General features: G+C 41.1%; 2 protein-coding genes across 3 annotated transcripts; both read left to right on the top strand.

The window, feature by feature from the left end:
- Positions 1–70: 70 nt before the first annotated feature.
- LOC124043203 (homeobox protein Hox-A4-like) lies at positions 71–17,930 on the top strand. 2 transcript variants are annotated; one of them, XM_046361512.1, is made up of 4 exons: positions 71–965; positions 8,658–8,757; positions 16,139–16,320; positions 16,810–17,930. In XM_046361512.1, the coding sequence occupies exons 1-4, from the start codon at positions 950–952 to the stop codon at positions 17,130–17,132; spliced, it is 621 nt and encodes a 206-aa protein (XP_046217468.1). In that variant the 5' UTR covers positions 71–949; the 3' UTR covers positions 17,133–17,930. The 2 variants fall into 2 exon arrangements, with proteins under 2 accessions (XP_046217468.1, XP_046217467.1); XM_046361511.1 differs by lacking the exons at positions 71–965; positions 8,658–8,757 and having other exon boundaries at positions 15,810–16,320.
- On the top strand, positions 4,776–8,043 carry LOC124043202 (homeobox protein Hox-A5-like). Its single transcript, XM_046361509.1, has 2 exons — positions 4,776–6,327; positions 6,955–8,043. Exons 1-2 carry the CDS (start codon positions 5,736–5,738, stop codon positions 7,209–7,211), a joined length of 849 nt encoding a protein of 282 aa, XP_046217465.1. The 5' UTR covers positions 4,776–5,735; the 3' UTR covers positions 7,212–8,043.
- Positions 17,931–19,048: the final 1,118 nt, after the last annotated feature.

Here is a 19,048-nt window from a genome sequence, read left to right as displayed (position 1 = left end):
CTTTCAGGGTGAGGAACCATCTAACATCAAGTTGTAAAATAGTGAACTACTCCTTTAATAAAGAGGCTAAAGCAGTGTTTCCAAAACTCGGTCCTAAGAACCCCAAGATGTGCATGTTGTGTTTGTTTCTCTAGCACTACACAGTTGATTCAAATAATCAAAGCTTAATAATGATTATTTGAATCAGCTGTGTAGCGCTGCTTGGGGTCCTCTGGACTGAGATTGGGAAACAATGGGCAAAAGTATGCTAACTATGAGGACATGAGACTGGACAGGCTGTGTATGTGTAGTCTACTGTGTAGAGGAAATGAATGCTGAATGTTTAACTGTGCATTCCCCCTCTTTCTGGTAAGATGGCGCCTAGCTCTGAACTGCCCCTTCTCCTCTCTCTCCATCTCCCCACCCGCTTTCCCCCTCTCTCCTCTTGCTCTCCCTCTCTCACTAGGTCATAAATCTGTTGTTGTTTATGAAAAGGTACAAAATAGCAATACAGCTTTAAGAGGCTCCTCCTTTCCCATTGGTCCACACTGGTCACATGGCATGGAGCCGTGAACATGAACTTTTTATATATATAATTTTCCAGAAGAGAACGTCACTCATTTAACAGCCTGTGTCTGCCACACAACCCTTTCTGTAATGTAAAAGCTTTTGCTCCTCAATGTCATTGTTTATGTATTTTCGTCATGGGTAATGCTGTAATGCTGTTTTGAGTTTTGTATTATGCAGTGGCAAGGAGCAGTGTCCCTTTCTTGGGACCGGACGGTTTGGATTCATTACCGTCGTTGTCGGTTTGGCACAATGGACGGATTGAGTGGGAGCGCGTCGTCGCCTGACCCCGGGGGCTCGTGGATTCGTCCAGGGACCCAACTGGCACAACAGGGGTTCTTCCCCGGTCTACCTCGCGCCAACTGCACCTGTCCGTCCTCTTCTCGTAACATCCCCACGCACCATGAGACCTGACCACGGTAAGAATACTTGCTTATCATGATTATGATTTTATATGATTTGGGAATCATTCATTAAACAAAGTGAGCATAAAAATGAAAACAAATACCATCACTATGCTTGTCTAGTATTAAAGTGTTGACTATCAGAAGATTGGTTGGAGTGTTCTAGGCTTCGTTAAAATGGGTTTTCTCTCCGATAATTTGATAGGATATGGTCATAATTTGCATGATTATTTATGATCATTGTTATGGTAGTTGATGTGGTCTCCGGGCTTGACCTATATAATTATGTCATTCAATATTTGTGTAGTCCTATGCATTTTCATTATGAGAACTTCAATAACCTATTAGCATGCATGTATGCTATTTGTGTTTTCTTTATTTGTTGCAATTTGAATTGGGTGGTCTGTCGGCAGCTGGGTATTGGGACTGGAGCCAATAGGCTATTCTCTGTCGCCCTCTTGTGGGAGAAGTATGGTCTTCGTTTGGTTCCCATTTCGCCATTTTCAGTCTACATGGTTGTGCCAGCACAGTTCAACCACAACACAGTGCTGTTGTCTAGCACGAATCACAATCAATGTGTATCTTGTGTTGCAGTTGTGTTAATCTATATACTGTATGCTGTATAGGACCGCGTGCAATGCCAGGGTTGTGGGTTCAATTCCCACAGGGGACCAGTAAGAAAAAGTCAGCCTCGTTTTATAGACTAGAAGAAACATAGCAATCGAAAATCCGGGACACTCACATTAGTATGATATGTTTAGTTTGGTATGGTTACATAACACAGACGTTTACTTGAAGCAATAAATGAAAGGAGGATGGATAGGTTGGGTATAAGGCAAATGTCTAGCAAACCGAAGGTTGCGTGTTCGAATCTCATCACAGGCAACTACTTACTACTTTGCAAATACATAACATATTAGTTAACCTAGATAATCTTAGCCACCTAGTTAACTTTAGCAACTTTTGCAATTCGTAACATATCATACGAATTTGAATTTGTAACACATCATACGAAATACATACCATACAAATTTAACATATCATACTAATTTGAGTGCCCCGGATTTTTGTTTACGGTGTTACGTTTACTACCGAGTCCAGGAGGAAAAAGTACGAAAATGTGTGCACTCACTACTCTAATTCGCTCTGGGTAGGAGTGTCTGCTAAATGACTAAAACGTTTATAATGTATACTATCTTATATTAGCTTAATCTAGAGTGTTCTTGTCTTCCTCTCCTGTTTTCTACCCCAATGAGGTAACATCAGCACCACATCACAGAAAGAATACCCTCATCAATGACCCCTTCATCTGGATATTGTGCATACCTATAATAATTATAAACTTTATAGCAACACAAATAAGAGTGATGTGATATTGTGCTGTTCAGTAATGGCATTGGCACTGTCATGTAGGGCCTGATAGATGGAATTGATTGTTGTGAATTACTGTATATGCTTGACATTTTTGTATTGGACGTTTACGAAATTTAAGTTAATCCTTCCTATTTTGCCCGGCTCAAAAGCCTACAGAATAGAATATAACATTTTAAGGTGTAGTCTACAAAAATGTCCCAAAGAATGATAAAACACCAAGACTTGTTGACAAATGAATATACCAAGAAACAAATACAATCATTATGAGCCATAGACTAGAAAGGAAATACACTTTCGCTTAAAATGGGGTTCTGATTAGGACAGCAGATAGTCAGTGTCCTTTACATAAGATCTCTGTATGTCACAGACAGACACCAGACGATGATTACCTCAAAATTATGTCACAGAATAGAACCTGAGACCAAAGCGTCACAATTGATATGGCAAGACTATTACCTCAAAATACTGACACAAATAAGACTCTGAGAGACCAAGACGTCACAATTGGCATCAATACCAAAGAAGGAGTACAGCACAATAGCATACTGTTGTATTGCATTTTAATAATGCGTATGTAGTTGCTGTGTCCGTGTCAGTTTGCTTAGTTTCCTTCGATGAGTTTGCGTCTATTACAAGCGAATCTGTTACGGTTCACCTACCCGTTGAATTTGTGTTTTTAGTGTTCCATTTAACCTTAGCGTCTCCAATGGAATACCATCGTCGAGATGTGCAGTGATAATGCAACCACTCGAGTGGACATTAGAAAATGGCCTTGTTGCGGCTACACTGCACTATAGAAAATCTAGGGTATCTGAAATGCATGCAGATTGAACAGTTTAGGCTATTGCGCGTGTAACACAGCCCATGTAGTTAATTACATTTATGAGCAAATAAAACTGAAGCGTCGTGAAATTTTACTCACTCATCGATCAAGGTTCGGATCTGAATTTCAAATAGTTGGCCTTTTACAGTCTGGGAAGCATGCGCTCCCCTCGCTAATGTGCGCCACTAGCACGCACACAGATTGCCGAATCCTGACGCTTCTACCAGATGCGGACATTAGTCTTGTTCGTTTTTTCTAGACTTTTACCTTTTCCCTCACTTTACTCTCCCACTTCCTGGTTTGCCCCTTGTCCCCTGGGTGGGATAATTTCTTGGGAACTTTGTTTCTATTGGCCATTGATAAATCAGATGTTAGCTCTTAGGCTCTCTCGCTAACAACCTATTTAAAACCTCAATCACAAACACTCCTGGCCATTATAAAGCAGAAAACCTATTCTCGCTCCTTCCAACATCCGGAGCATGTTTGAACGCGTTCTCTCAAACTATCCCTGAAAGTCAAGACCCGGGCTCGGATAGAGGGCTCCTTCATACACCGCTGTACACATCTGGTCCTGAGTGCAGATTGTTCCTCGGCTCCTGCGGTGCCTGAAGGGGCCATATTACCTCTGTGAGTCTGCATCCTTCGGACAGACACGCAGACGTATCCATCACGCTGTTAGTGCCAGCGTGGGGCGTTGTGTAGCCTAAATATGGGTTATCGTCTTTTGGGGACTATAGGACCGAGAGGTCCAATGGACTATGGATAACCAGAGCCTACTCCTGTAAAACGGGTTGCAACTGGCCGTCGCGAGCGTGCCTGAGTGTCCAGTAATCCATATGGAGTGTACTATTTTCTGCTAAGTAGACGGAATGAGCAGTATCTTTTGTGAGGCTAAATGTTTTAAAATGCTGTTGCTCTGTCTGCACCTGCAACAGTTACTTTAATTTTAGGTACAGGTGACCTCTAAGTTACACCAACTAATCAGCAACTCCACACCGATTAACATGATTTAAAACCAAATTCTGCTGAAATAATGTAGTAATATGTTTGTTATTGCCATTGCTTGTTTTGAGCCTACAGTTGTATTACTTCTGCTGTTATACTGATAGGGCTTTCTTCGTATCATATTTCGAACCTAATTTTAGATTGTCATTATGCGGTGTCTTATCTTTCTATTTTGAAAACTTGACAAGACTAGTCTGAGTTGAAATAGAGTCCTATAGCCTACTACATTCGCGAGTCCTATAGCCTACTACATTCGCGTCCTCACTCCGAGGACATTATCTATGGGTGTGGGGAAGATGCCGAGAGAGGCCAAGGGAAATAATTTCATTTCACCTAGGCATGCATATGTCCATGTAAAATACACTAAAATTCCTAAACCAAGAAATCCTGTTTATTCCCTCTATTGTCAGACATCATTTAAATATATATATATTCTAAATTCCCTTCTTCTCTTACTTTGATTTTCATTCATTCTTTCTTCATCGAATGCGAACTTCGTGTGTTTAGATTCCTTTCGAACGATATTGTGCTCCTCGTTTTCCTGTTCTTAAATTGATTAATTATTATTAATTTGGAAACGCAGCAAAATGTTACGCACGTACATTGAACCAATTTAAACATCACATTTACTTAATTCAGGCAATTTTTGTTGATCAAAACGTGCTTTATTCACGTTAAGTATTTATGTAATTTCAATCGAGGGGTAACTTTCTGTCATCTTAAAAAAACGAAACAGTAATTAATTTGAAGTGCCTAATTTTTGAGAGCATCTAACAATTTTAGAAATAACGGTTGATCTGCAGGTTGACCAAGCTGTTCACACCATTAGCCTGAACTAAGGAGGATATTCACGCAAATATAGATTTTTCAAGGGTTGATTACTAAAATTCAAAGATTTGTAACATGCTTTAACGAAATATTCAACTTAATGTAATTGTTTTTGATATTCTAGGCTAGTTGTGTTGTTTTGTAGGCCTACTGTACCTGTTTTATTCCCAACTATAAGGATCATGTTTAATGTTGAATTTCTATGTGTACTCTGTGTCAGTGGAAAGGTTGTATATTCACTATTCCGTGCGCTTCTTGTTGTATTGTTTGGGAAGGCGATGCGTTTGCCGCAATGGTCGTTAACCTCTGAACGACCCTGTTCAGAGGCCACGCCTCAAACACCGTCGCAGGCAGTGCGAGATTGTGGCCGGAGGATGGCGCGCAAGGACAATCCTAGCGATGCAAGCCGGGCCCCGCGAGCGCCCTGCCCAGGCGCACTCCCAGGCGCGCGCTCATAACATCCCACCCAGATTTCCTACTTGTGCACGAGTTTACCTCTGGAGGTCATCAAGCAGGATTTACGACTGGTCAACAAAAGCACGTGATTCTCAGCCGTAACCCATATTTGGGTGCCTACGTAAGAGAGAATCAAGTACACGTTCTACTCATTTCCCTAATTCATCATAAATTGTGCAAGGGTGCTATAGAAGAAGCAAAAGCATCAAGAGCCACAAATCAAGCACACACGTTACTATTTTCTCCAAAAATAAAAACAACAAATAACTGCGAAACAACAGTATTTTAATAGTCAATCAATGAGCTCCTATTTTGTAAACTCATTCTGCGGTCGCTATCCCAATGGCGCCGACTTCCAGTTACATAATTATGGAGACCACAGCTCAGCAAACGACCAATACAGGGACTCAACGACCATGCATTCCAGCAGGCAAGGTTATGGTTACAACGGGATGGACCTCACTGTCGGTCGCGGTAATGGGCACTTTGTGGCCAACGAGCGGGCACAGGGCTACTCCCCGAACCAGTCGGCGGCGGCAACAACGTCCTCCGTCGAGCCATCCAGGTACACCCAGCCCGCGAGTGCCACTGGGACGGCGCCCCTCTCGCCTGCACCTGACCCGCTCCGGTGCTCCTCCTCTGTCACAAGCTCGTCTCCGGTCAGCGAGTCTCAACCGCAACACCGAGCCATAAAGAACTCCATAACTATCCCCTGCGCGAGCTCGAGTTCGAACGGAGGCACGCTGTTGAACCAGGAGTGTGTGTCGAAAGCCTCCCCCCTCCTCGAGGAAGATAAGCCCGCTGGAAGAGAGCAGACAACTTCCCAACATTTCACCGACGGTGCCCAGCCTCAGATCTACCCCTGGATGAGGAAACTGCACATAAATCATGGTAAAATAGCTTTATATGTTGATTAGGTAGACGTTTATGTTTATGTTTTGTACTTGTCGTGGACATGACGTCCTATAGCCATTTAAGCTGTGATTATTGCCATTTTCGATGGTAAAAAGTATTTAACCGAATCATCCCATAAAATAGAAATAATCTGTATTTGATAGTAGTAATGGTTAAGCGGTGTAATGGCGAGATTACTGCCACCTGTTCAACTGTATATTTGTACCCAAAGCGTTGGAAAATAATTCAACGTGGCATGAAAACAGAACATTTTCATGTTACCAAAATGTAGGAGGTGAACATTTTGTTTAAATATAGGATTTTCTTTTGCCATAATTTTGTATTATTCTAAATGTTTATAAGACAAACTTTTGGGAATTAATTGGCACTTCCACTACATTTTATGGTGTGAGAAAGGTGAATAGGGTTTATGTGGAATAAAGTACATGTTCTACTATATATAATAATCATTGCATAAAGCGTTAGTAAACATTATTGATCAATAAAAAATACATGTCCTTGCATTGTTGCCAGGTAAACCTGCATAAAGAATTAGTAAACATTGTTGTGTAGGTTGCTATTTTGATTATGGGTTTATTGTTGCGTCCTGTGTGTTACCACCAGACAGTCTCACTGGACCAGAGGGGAAGAGGGCGAGGACAGCATACACGCGCTACCAGACCCTGGAGCTTGAGAAAGAGTTCCATTTCAACCGGTATCTGACCCGCAGACGGAGGATCGAGATAGCGCACGTGCTCTGCCTATCAGAACGCCAGATCAAAATCTGGTTCCAGAACAGAAGGATGAAGTGGAAAAAGGACAACAAACTGAAAAGCATGAGCATGGCAGCGGCAGGAGGTGTAGGGTACCACCGTCCCTGATATTTGGTTCCCCGATTCCCCGATGAGCTCTAATAAAATAATACAAAGCTTGGGAGAACTTCCATTCATTTTTACATTGCAAAAGACTTTCCGATGGCTGTTTTGGGACAGTGAACATGCAGTTGTCCAAACTCCGGCCTTTTCAAAAATACTTTCCTCTATAGTTATATTTATTTTGACCGTGATAATGCTTGTGTGAGTAAAAAAAGAAACATTCTGTACATTGTTTGTCTTAGAGAACAAACCAATGGGAAATACATGTTTGTTAACTTATTTCTTGTTCAAAATAGAATAAACTCGAAGTTACCGCAAAAAAGTCCATTAACTATCCAATAAAAGTTGTGTAGCCTATTGCACTTGTAAAACAGTATAGCAACTCGAATAATTTGAGTTGATAAAAAACGGTGTTGCTTTTGTGTATAGCCTTTGTTTTATATGTAAGTATGTATTTATTTGTTCAATGTATTGTACCAAACTTAGATAACTTGTTCCTTATTGTAGACAGACGTATAAGCCTTACGCGATTGTTGTGCGTTGTGGACACGTGACGGGACCGCAGTTCTGACCCATTGCGTGTAGCTGTGCCTTTATATCCTTCTTTTACACGAGCTACTGTAAATCTGTTCACCCGGCGCAGCTTCTTAGAATGTGTGTTTCTTGTACGTTCCCCTCTATGTTGGATGTGAAGGGTTCCATAGGGGATCCCATTGCCTAAGTCTATAGCTTCATCGTGCTATACGCTTTTTGTAAATGTTTTTAAAGGATGACTGGAAATTGAAAATAATATTATAGTGATGATGCTGATTATAATAAACTTTCTACTGGAACGACAGAGACTGTAAATGATTTGTTATTTCGATTCTTTATCTTACTTCTTCATGTGCCTCACGGTAAAACGAAAGTGTGTATGTTTTTGTAAGGTTTTTGTTGTTGAATGTAAAGTTTTTAGGCCTGCAGTAACTTTTTTTCTAGGTAAAGACTATAGGCCTTTCACTCCATTGATTGCAATTAACACTTTAAAAGTTAAACTTTTCTAGCTTAGTTCCAAGGTCGAGAAAATCAACAGGTAGCCAAATCTATATCTGCACACTTTTACTCACCTTTGTGCGTAGGGATAAAGCGGGTCCTTGCCAGTGACCGGCTCGAGGGGCTCTGCGTCCCATCTGCTCGAGCTTACTACTATCAGAGAATCAGTTCACTTTTCGAAACGTAAACTTTATTAGGCCGGTTCCGGCTCCCTGACATTTGGGTGCCAAATGAATGGGGGTTTTGTCTATGAATTAGATCGTAAAAATCATCCGGAGCGCGGCCAGATAGGCTCACTGGCCATAAACTGTCACGTGGTGGCCATTAAAGTAAGTTTTATGGTTTTGGGGAGTTGACAGTATATTGCACATAACATATAATCGCACTGACGCGAGGCTTCGTCTGACTCTCTCCTTGCAGGCTGTAAGTGTTCCCGTTACACCCACTCCTTGCTCACCAGAACGCCTCGCGATGGACCCTGCATGCCGGACGCACACGAGAAGACAGCTTCTGTCTCGAGGTAAGTTTCTGCCTCTATTGCCCTTGAGTAGCCTGTAGCCTTCCATTCCCTTGGCTCTGAACAGCCACCCTGTTTGAAACAGAATTATGATTGTATTCGGACGCGCTATCTGTCCATATTAGCCCATTACGCTAATTTGTCAGTGGTGCTGAGCTGAATCCTGGTTTCTCTCGGCAGATGTTGGCCAGGGTTGGTTCAGGCTCATGGATATTTAATTGCTTCCTTCCTAGTGTAACTAGTTTCCCTCCATCTGTGGTGTAACTCATAATACGTTTTTGCATGTGGGATAATTATGCTTCTGTCCATTCCTTTTCCTTTTTAATTCGTGTTTTTTCACTTCCTGTATTACACACGGGGCTTCTTTGGACTCTGCATAGCCATTAATGTGCTGGACAAGCCATACAGCTATTTGAGCTGTTTTATGGTGTTTCCAATGTCATTGCTAAACTGGAATATGTTTGTGTACGGTACTCAACTATCATACAACCACTTTTGTGGTAATTTAGCTTTTCAATCTGTGTAATTGTCAAGTTAGGCACAGGTTCTACACTTTGTTTGAAGCTCTAGGTTTGTCTTTGGTCGGGTTTCCTCATGTGTTCCAAACTTGTTCAAATGGTTTAAGACAGCCAAACACACTGTAGAGTAAACACAATAGAGGACAAAACACAGCAGGGCCACACTTGGAAAGGAATTCCGTTTTGCGTCAGCCATGTCATTTTGTGTTTTTGGGTTGTAAAGTTCAGTTGGAGAGTGTCACTCTTGCTTCATGGTGACCTCATGGCCCAGCTTGGGCGCGTGCGTCCGGGCCGACATGAACACTCAGATACCAATAAAGCTTTGACTTCTATGTGAAAATGTGTCACACGTGTTGGTCTGATTTTGTAACGCATTTGCCCAATCACAATAGTTTCCTTTAGATTGAGTATGTTTTCGTTTTCTAGAAAAATATCTCTGCATCATCATTTCTTATTAAGTAGGTTATAGCCTAGTTAATTTTTCGTTTTTCTTATAGTGTAGATTTTGTTTAGGCCTACTTGTTGCGACAGTCTTGCGATAAGGTTTGTGCTGATGAGTGACTAGTATGGGCTTGGTCTATTTGTTGTGTATAACAGTGCTTTGGTGTGTTCGAAATTCTGGATTTCTGACTCAATTTCCATTGTTGTGTGTTGCTCTTATGTATTTGCACAGATTGCAATTACGCCCAATTAGAACGAAACTGGTGCTTACAGGCACCTCATAACTTTCCCCGTCAGAGGTGTGAATTCAATTTTAATATATTTCACATCAGAAAACGAATTGCAATGAAAAGGGTTTATATAGAAACTAAACCCTCAAAGTATAATACGTCAGTACGTAGATGGAATTGAAACCCTGAATCATCTGATGATTTGAGGTGGGTTGATCCCCGCTCCCCCTTCCCCTAACAGTCGACATAGAAGATTCCGTCGTGTAAACAAATAGCCAATGCAATGAATTTAGACTTCATTTCCATTACAGTTGTATGGTGTAGAACATGAGAGAGAAACCGTTATTCTATGCCAATATCATTGTGACGTCTGGGGCGAAAATTACACCGTTGTTACACATAAAAAAATCAAAATTGGGGTCCTAGGCAGACAATGCCAGGCAGAAAAAAATGAACCATCCCCGGTGCGCGGTTCACCGCGAGGTCAGCCATAGCAGCAAGATAAATCTGCATCCTCCAGCCACCAGCAGAGCTCGCTTTAGGCCAAGTTCAGTGTCACCTGCAGCCAGCTGCGGAGAGGGGGGAAACACACACACACAAATACAATAGTATGATAGGACGCACACAATACTTGACCGGGGTGCTTGCCTTATTACACATTGCGGTGAAGTAAAATAATTTGCATATTGCATTAGTTTATTTGGAGAGCCTTTGGGGCATTTTAGCAAAAACATTAGGCCTATGTGAGGCAATGAGAGATAAAGACTCACACAAAAGTATGAAGGACATTCATCCCTGAGCGGTTTGCTTGTATTAGTGATGTTGTATAGTGATGCTGTACATTAGTGATGTTGTACAGGGTGCATTGTAATCAACACCCACAGTGAGACAATACAGAGATACAACTACAGTTATTATATTATAGACCTGCCTGTTATATCACTAAATATGATTGTCGTTAGACTAATTACAGTAATGATAACAGAAATGGATATATTGCAAATCAAGTTTTCTTCCCAAGCAGCCAGACACCTCGCCTGGGCAGCACAGCCTCTCAGGGGTGGGACTGATGATCTCGATATAGCGGGGGAAGAGGAGGAACATTTGGGGTCAAAAGTTTACCCGCTGAACAAGTCTCCCGTCATCTGTTCAGCAGGGGCCTGATGCCAGCGTTATAATAGCGATCTTGACTCTCCACACAAAAGATAGAATAGCTTTGAATTACATATGTTTGACGGTGCACTCCAGGTGAACCCTGAAAGCAGGGCGACCCCGAGTTTGGGACCGAGGGGAGTGGACCCCCGTCCGTCCCCAGACCCAAGATTGAGTGGCGGTATTTTATTAGGGCGGTTGATTGGTGAACTTCCTTTGAATAAATTGCATTGGATATGAGGGAAACATTTGCATTTTGAGGATTGATACTCTTACCCCGGTCACAGGATGATGGGTAGACTATGCCCACCGCCCCCCAAATGGAGCCCCCGGACCCCTTTAAAACATGTAGTCTTTCTCTCCTTCTGCTGAGGAAAAAGTCCTGTTTTTAGCCTTTACAAAAAAATTATCCAGAAGGTGATTTTGGTTACAAACAAAGAATATGTTTATTTTATAATGAGAACAGCCAATTGTTATTAGTAATAACAAAATATCATTCGTACTTAATTGGGTTTTGAAAACGCATTAGGATATAGGCTGTAGCCTCTAATGGCGGATGGATCTGCATAACAGGATCGAATCGCCGTTATCCTTTCCCGTAAAGTGGTGAAAATGTGAGATCAAGCCTTATCTTATTCTACATTAAAGTGTGTAACCCAACGTGTTTCATGGAGATCATTTAAAAAATATATGCACATCTATTGTAATAGATACAATGTGGTTTAAACCCACTGCTAAATGTAACATAGGCCCTTTCTCACATAAAAACGGTGCACTCGAAATTGTGAGATCCACCGTAGCCGTGTTAGCAACAATTTATTCTCGAACTTGTCATTCATATTTCGTTTAGGCCACAACCAAGTGGCCTATTATACAATAGCCTAACTATTGGTAATTCAGTGTCTTCGTTTATTGCAAAAGAGTCAAGAGCCAAAGGACTAATATGATAATTGGAGGCGTCTTTATCATAAAGAAATAAAGAAATAGCCATTAGCCACTCAATGTTTGTGGCTCCCACAAGTGATCTTTATGTTATAGGAGATAACGCATTGGGTTATGGCAACGTTCTAACAACTGTCTATGGAAGAAGATATAGTATTTTTTTTTTCGTATAAGCTTAGGAGAATCGGGTTGGGCAGAATAGTACGCTATGATAACACAGACCTATTAAGGCCATGTTGTTCAACACTTGTGTGTATCTACAATCTACATAAAACACTCACTTGATGCAGTTACATTTGCTTTGATTTATGTCCCATTTTTAAGAAGACAACTTCAACAAAATGTTGAATGCAATCATACTATTTCACCCACCCATCTTCCTCTGAACGTGTGTTAAATGTGCGAGGAGCTCTGTGGGTGGCATTCATGTTTAGGCCAAAATATACATCTATAGCTTCTACACCACTCCCAATATATTCTTGATTTCAATATGTTGCATTATCAAAACCTTACCTTAACCGCCTCGTGAATACTGAGGGAACATTGTCCTCTGCAGCCTGGTCCTCCTAACAGACAAGGGATCTAGCAACCATATGTGCTCAGTCACTATAGTCAGAGCACTTTGTTATTCTCTGAATTTACAGTACAGTGTCAGTATGATATATGTTCGTTATATATGGGAAGGACCGAAAGAGTGGCAATCTACTTCTTTCACTCACAGTACCTTTCTAAGTCGATAAATAATAGGCCTAATTATTTCTTATTCACAACTAGACTTTGTTTTTGCTCTTTTGCGAATTAAACATGGATGTTTTTGATTTGGAATAATTGTTACAGAAACATTTCAATAGCCAAAATCACGTTGTAACCTAAGATTGATACCATGCAGGCCCACATTTCTTATTCGCTTCTAATTTTTTAAAATGGTAAACATCCATTCGTGAACGTCAGTATTTCCACCCTAAAAGGTAAGACACTGAATGTGGTTGTTTGAATAGCATATTTCAGTCGTTTCAATTGTTTATCAGATCATAACGTTTGCCACTCACACACAGTTGTCTTTATATTTCGCCTGTTTCAAAACTCCAAAAATAAAACAGCATCTCGAAAGAACTAATTTCTCAACTGAAGGGAATGAAGGGAATTGAACATCATAAATCAGGATTTTTACAGTTCATGAGTTTTTATCATGCAAAAAGACTTGTTTATAACGCATTCCAAATGGAACGTTTCCAAACCTGTGTATAACACACACACACACACTATAGTATAGCAACAAGTAAATTGTAAAAGTCTGTAAAGGATTACGGACCCTATAAACTGTCGCTCATTCAAGGGTACTACGGCGAGCGAGTGGATAATAGCCAATCCTGCCCGTATTTATGTAACACTTATAAAACACACTAGAGTGGACATTTAGATATCAAGTCAAGTATTCTTACCGTGGACATTATGCTGATAGATAGACCCTCAGGTGGTCTTGGTTACATGCGTTCTGGAGGCCAGATCCTCAACAACAACAAATATTCCCCTTGTCATTCACGATGAGTTACAGGTGTAAAATACACTCAATTGTAATATAACACCTAACAACTTTGGCTATTTAGATGGTTAAAAGGCCATATAGGCCTATATCTGCCTAAAATGAAAATCCCATAGCGATGGCTTACACATACAAAGCTCCGAGGAGGACCTTGTTGGAACGGGAAAAACATGAGGTGAGAAACATTAACAGAAGCCTAACAGTGTGAAACAAATTCAACACATATACATATTTATACTATTCTAAAGAAAACCTTGACCAGGAGACACCGAAACTTCAGTTTAGTTGGCTAACATTACCTACAGGAGTGGCACAGTCGACGCAAGGCTTTTTCAGATGGACCTACGCTTTATCGTGGGTTTTGTACTGGTTTAAAAAAACATATTTTTGGGGCGCTGTTAGGTGCTGACCGGTGCTAAGTGCTCCGTAATCTACCCAGAGTCGAGTAGACCCTGGAAAACCGAAGTCCAAGTCCGGGGTGAGCTTCAGGTCACTGCGTCTAACAAATATGAAAATGTCGCCTCGTTGGGGAAGGGCACGCCTTGTTGTTTAACAAAGACTGTCAATGGTCAATTAATCAGAAACAACATAGAAACGGTGTCTCTTTGGGGTCAGAGAGAAGTTATCGCTGTTTAGGGGGCGAACAGAAAGGGGGAGAGAAAAAAAATAAAGCCTTCAATATTTCCGAAGTTTTGCATCCCCTTGCCACCGCACACCGGGCCTTCTTCACGTAGACGGTCGCGGACACCTTCCGTAGTGTTGCTCGTGCGGTTGAGCTGGCTTCCTCACGATTTTCACCTCTGATTTGTAATAGTGAGCTGGAGGGCGAACAGGTCTTGGAGATGGCAATTGACGAGATACTAATGGCACAGAAGAGATACGGTCAGGGATGCTTCTACTATAAACTGTATATAATTGCACTTTTGTCATAGTGACATTCTGTCATAGTGAAATGAATCGAGAAGTGTGTTTGGTTAATTTTAGCCTACATGGTCATGATATTTTCAGGTGATGTCTTAAATATAGTTATTTTAGTTTTAGTTGTTTTTTTCAGTTGTTGTAGTGGTTTTACGTATTAATAGTAGGCATACACTAAATGTATTATTATTATTGTTATTATTATTATTATTATGCCCTTAGTTTTGTTGCTGTTGTAATCATGATCTGGTGTCCAGCTCAATAGTTTAAAACGCTGCACAAATGATGGGTGTTTTATGTTGAATCTTGGAGGAAAGTGAACAGCGTAATGTATGTATAGTAAAGATACTATATCATACCACAGGTTAGTTACAGTCAATCACAGTCATTTGCTTCACAAAAGCTCGTATTAGACCTATCTTCGTGGTTACTAAAATGTGCTTTAGTAGTAGAATATGAGTCTGTGGATGTGCATGTGCATGAACCCTCACCTTTGTTTTGAGTTGCTACAAATTTCAACACAAATGTTAATTTCTCATCAACTAACACTACTCATGTATAGATTAAGTTACTCTAGATAAGAGCATCTTCTAAATTACTCAAATGAAATGAAAATGAGAACCTTTGGCCATGTCAAAATCACTTGTCTTATTTGGGCCTGCTATTCAGTTGCCATCTTGTATCATCATATGAGAAGCCAAATGTAAACTATTTGATGTCATCCTTCACAAACATTTCTTAAATTAAAATGCTGAGTTTTCCTTAGTTTTAATGACTGAATATGATCATGAGAGGTGCGTAACGGCGCACAGGCAATGTTTTCAATCTTGCTTTGTTTTATTGTCGTTCAAATCAAGTGAGGTACAGATTTACATTTTATTCACGGAATTATCAACTCAGAATTGACTAGAAAGGAAATAATTTTGGACAGCAATGGACTGGAAATGAGTTCCAATGTCATCTTTGCCAGAAAAGAGAGCAGTTACAGTTTGCTTATTTCCAAAGAGCCCATCCTTTTCCTGTGCAACAGTAAGATATACCCAACATCATCATCATCACCATCATCTCCTCAAGGCCGTGGTTTAATGTGATTTACTGCTAAATAAAGGGTTTATTTATTCTAGTTTAGGCTATGTGATAAACAAGTGAGTTGATCGTTTTTTTCTTGATATATTTTGATTTAATAAGGAAAACACAACGTAGGCTAGTCGGAGCAATTTTCGTTGTGCCAATGCCAGGCTTTCCATTGGTTCCTGTTTACATGATGCCCACAGGAGACGTGGTGATTGGTGGCGGTTTACACGTGACCAGACAACTTTGTACATTTGACAGAGAGTAGGAGGGTTTGGTGGAGATCAGAAAAACGACAGCACGATAAAAATTAGTATTGTTGCACTTCACAAATTAATGATCATGAGTTCGTATTTGATAAACTCGAACTATATCGAACCTTCCTTTCCTCCATGCGACGAATATCAACAGAACGGATACATCCCCGCCCCTACTGAGTACTACGAACGGCCAAAAGATTCGGGCTTTCCCCATCATGACGAGGCGTCGTATCCGAGGTCAAACTACACAGAACCGAGCTACGACTACGGTAATGTCCCCAGTAATGGACTCGACGATTTTACCGACAGGCATCAGGCACAACCTCAGCCCATTGCCCAGAACCATGGCCCTCGCCTCAACCCAGTCCCAGACAGCGGTGTGGTGGAGGACGTCAGCAAAGACTGCAGCCTCGCTACTGAGTCTTATCCCGGTGCACAGAAGGGCAAAGAACCGCCGGTGGTCTACCCCTGGATGAAGAAGGTCCATGTTGGTGAGTTATCGCCACGTTTAAATACCGGAACCACTGAGCAAGCCACCACTGGAACGTATGCACGCCCATTGAGGCAGCACTAGTAGCACCCCTTACAATGGCAATTTACGACCATCGAGCAGCGGGGTCGGTAATTAAGAACCCCTCGTAAATTTTATTGCCTGCCGGGGCCATGAGGTCTTTGTTGCTTTTTAAACCAAACTACCTCAATGGCTGGACCCCAGCCAAAATGTAATATCCAGCCCCGCTGATTTTGTTAATCATTTTCCAAGGCTTGATTTGTCCCTGGATGCGAGCGCTTGTACACATGGCGTCTCCAAATTAAGGTACTTCTACGCAACAGAAATCAAGGGGAAACCCCCACAAAACATCCTAGGCTTTATTCCCCCATTAGACTACCAACAAACCTTTATGGAGAATAACATTTGTAATGTGCCTAGTGAAGATAACACCTGCTTGATTGTATGTGTGTGTGCTTGCTTTCTCCAGTCAATGCTAGTTACAGTGGAGGAGTGCCCAAGAGGTCCCGCACTGCCTATACCCGCCAGCAGGCTCTCGAGCTGGAGAAAGAATTCCACTTCAACCGCTACCTGACCCGACGCAGGCGCGTGGAGATCGCGCACACGATGTGCCTTTCCGAACGTCAGGTGAAGATATGGTTCCAGAACAGAAGGATGAAGTGGAAGAAAGATCATAAGCTTCCGAACACCAAGATCCGCTCTGCGAGCTCATCCTCGGGAGCCCAGCAGCAGCAAATCAAAACTGGCACGCACCAGCAGCTCGTTCCCACGCCTTGCGCTGCGACCCTATAGTGATGGAACCCTCGCGCCAAACCAACAGACTGAGAATGGCAAACAGAACACAGAAACGGAATTTTGTGGACCGATTCTCGAGTATGTCCCCTATGGTATTACCCCCTTCTTGGCTTTTGGGCCTGTCACCTCCTTTCAATACCCTTTCCCCTCTCAACCTCAACCTCCTCTCTCCGTTTTTTCGCTCTCTCCTAATTTTTTAGCTCGAAATCCGCCACTTGCTGCCCATGATGGCAACTGAAATGTATTTGTTCATTAAGACAGAAGGATAACTCACTCGAATGTATCACAGGACTTTGGATTATATGGATCATTGCATAGAATGAAAATAAAAGAGAATGAGACGAGAGATAAGTGACGCCTCGTTATTATTTTTGTTCTATGCAATAATTTTGTTTATTCTCATGGAAATATATACTTGAAAGGAAAACGATGCAGGCTTAGAATGAGACAGTGTCAGAGTTAGGGTTTAGCTCGTGATGTGTGAGTGAGTTGGTTTACTGTTGAATGTATTATTAAGTCGTGTAATGTCCAGGTGACTTTCACCCCTAATGAGTATAGACAAATCATAGCAAAGGCACAATATTGAATCCATTTTGTAGGCTAAAAAAAGGCAACCTCGTTTGTTTGTTTGTTTGTCCGTTCGTGTAGCCGTGTAGACTAGTTTGTCCATATTTTGTGGTGTGCTCTAAACTGTGAATATTTGTATATGTTGTCTGATTAATGGACGTTGTAATAATGTATTGTAATTTAGGCCCATGCAAGAAACTGTTCCCGTGAAATAAATATGTACTTAAATTATATGGCTGGTTTGGATATGATATTGTAGGATATTTCTGAGTAATATGCATTGAAATATATTAAATGAATGAATGCTATGGTAACAATACCATAGCATACATGTCAAAGGCGGCACAAAGGGCGTGGATATATCATTTAAAAAGGCTTGCAAACCCAATGCGCATCATGCTTGTTTTTCTCAAATGTATGACATAACAATACTTTCCATTATGTCTTTGATGACATAACACTATTCCCAAACAGGGAGTAAACCTATGAATTAGCTATCCAGTGCTTCGAATGTGCGAGTGCCTCATGGATGTTATGCTCATAAGAAATTCACTTCATTATGGATATCTATGCACGAAGAAAAATGATCTTTATACATTCAAAAATATTATCTTAGAAAGTTTGTTTCTTACCTTATTTTGACAGAATAACTTTCAACTCGTTCGGTATGTTGTTATCAGGCTTAGTCCAAAAAAGCAACTGGACGGAGAGCTGGGCCTTGAATTTTGCTTTGTTTTTCCACTTTCTATTTTTTTCTGGACCAAACAACTCAAACAAGTGATATTCTTATAGGCAACTCCCAACACGTCTGTAAATACATACAAAATACCACTAGGTGCATTCATACAGACCCAGGGTAATCAGTAAATATAGGTTCGCAGCCGAAGATGCACCATCATCCAGAAACATCCTTGTGGGTAAAGTGGGCACCCAGATACATCTTTCTCGGTGGACTTTCCAGAGTGCAAAATATCTGCTATTAAACTAAACCGTTTAATTTACGAGCCATGTATATATGTTACATACACAGTTTTAAAGTATTTTATTTAATTAGACATGCCATGAACAAATTCATATGTATAATGACCGCCTACCGGGGAACAGTGGGTTAACTCCCTTGTTCAGGGAACGATAGATTTTTACCATGACAGCTCGGGTATTCGATCCAAACGGAATACTGTGTGCGTATTTGTTGATCCTCTGTAAATTAGCTGTACATGAGCTGCATGAGCTGTACATGAGCTGTACATGAGCTGTACATGAGCTGTACATGACAGCCTTTACAACAGTATGAGAGTGTTGCGAATAGGATACTACCATAGTAATACATTGTCCCCCAATGCATT

The sequence above is a fragment of the Oncorhynchus gorbuscha genome, linkage group LG09 (genome assembly GCF_021184085.1).
Source record: "Oncorhynchus gorbuscha isolate QuinsamMale2020 ecotype Even-year linkage group LG09, OgorEven_v1.0, whole genome shotgun sequence".
Taxonomy (NCBI): Eukaryota; Metazoa; Chordata; class Actinopteri; order Salmoniformes; family Salmonidae; genus Oncorhynchus; species Oncorhynchus gorbuscha.
Note: the sequence above shows the minus strand (reverse complement) of the source record. Positions and strands in the feature narration are given on the sequence as shown.

Bases quoted from the DNA above. Each gene is read 5' to 3' on its own strand.
- LOC124043202 (XM_046361509.1), top strand. From the start codon at position 5,736: ATGAGCTCCTATTTTGTAAACTCATTCTGCGGTCGCTATCCCAATGGC. The intron at 6,328-6,954 runs GTAAAATAGCTT...TGTTACCACCAG, and splicing joins GAAACTGCACATAAATCATG to ACAGTCTCACTGGACCAGAG.
- LOC124043203 (XM_046361511.1), top strand. From the start codon at position 15,906: ATGATCATGAGTTCGTATTTGATAAACTCGAACTATATCGAACCTTCC. The intron at 16,321-16,809 runs GTGAGTTATCGC...TGCTTTCTCCAG, and splicing joins GATGAAGAAGGTCCATGTTG to TCAATGCTAGTTACAGTGGA.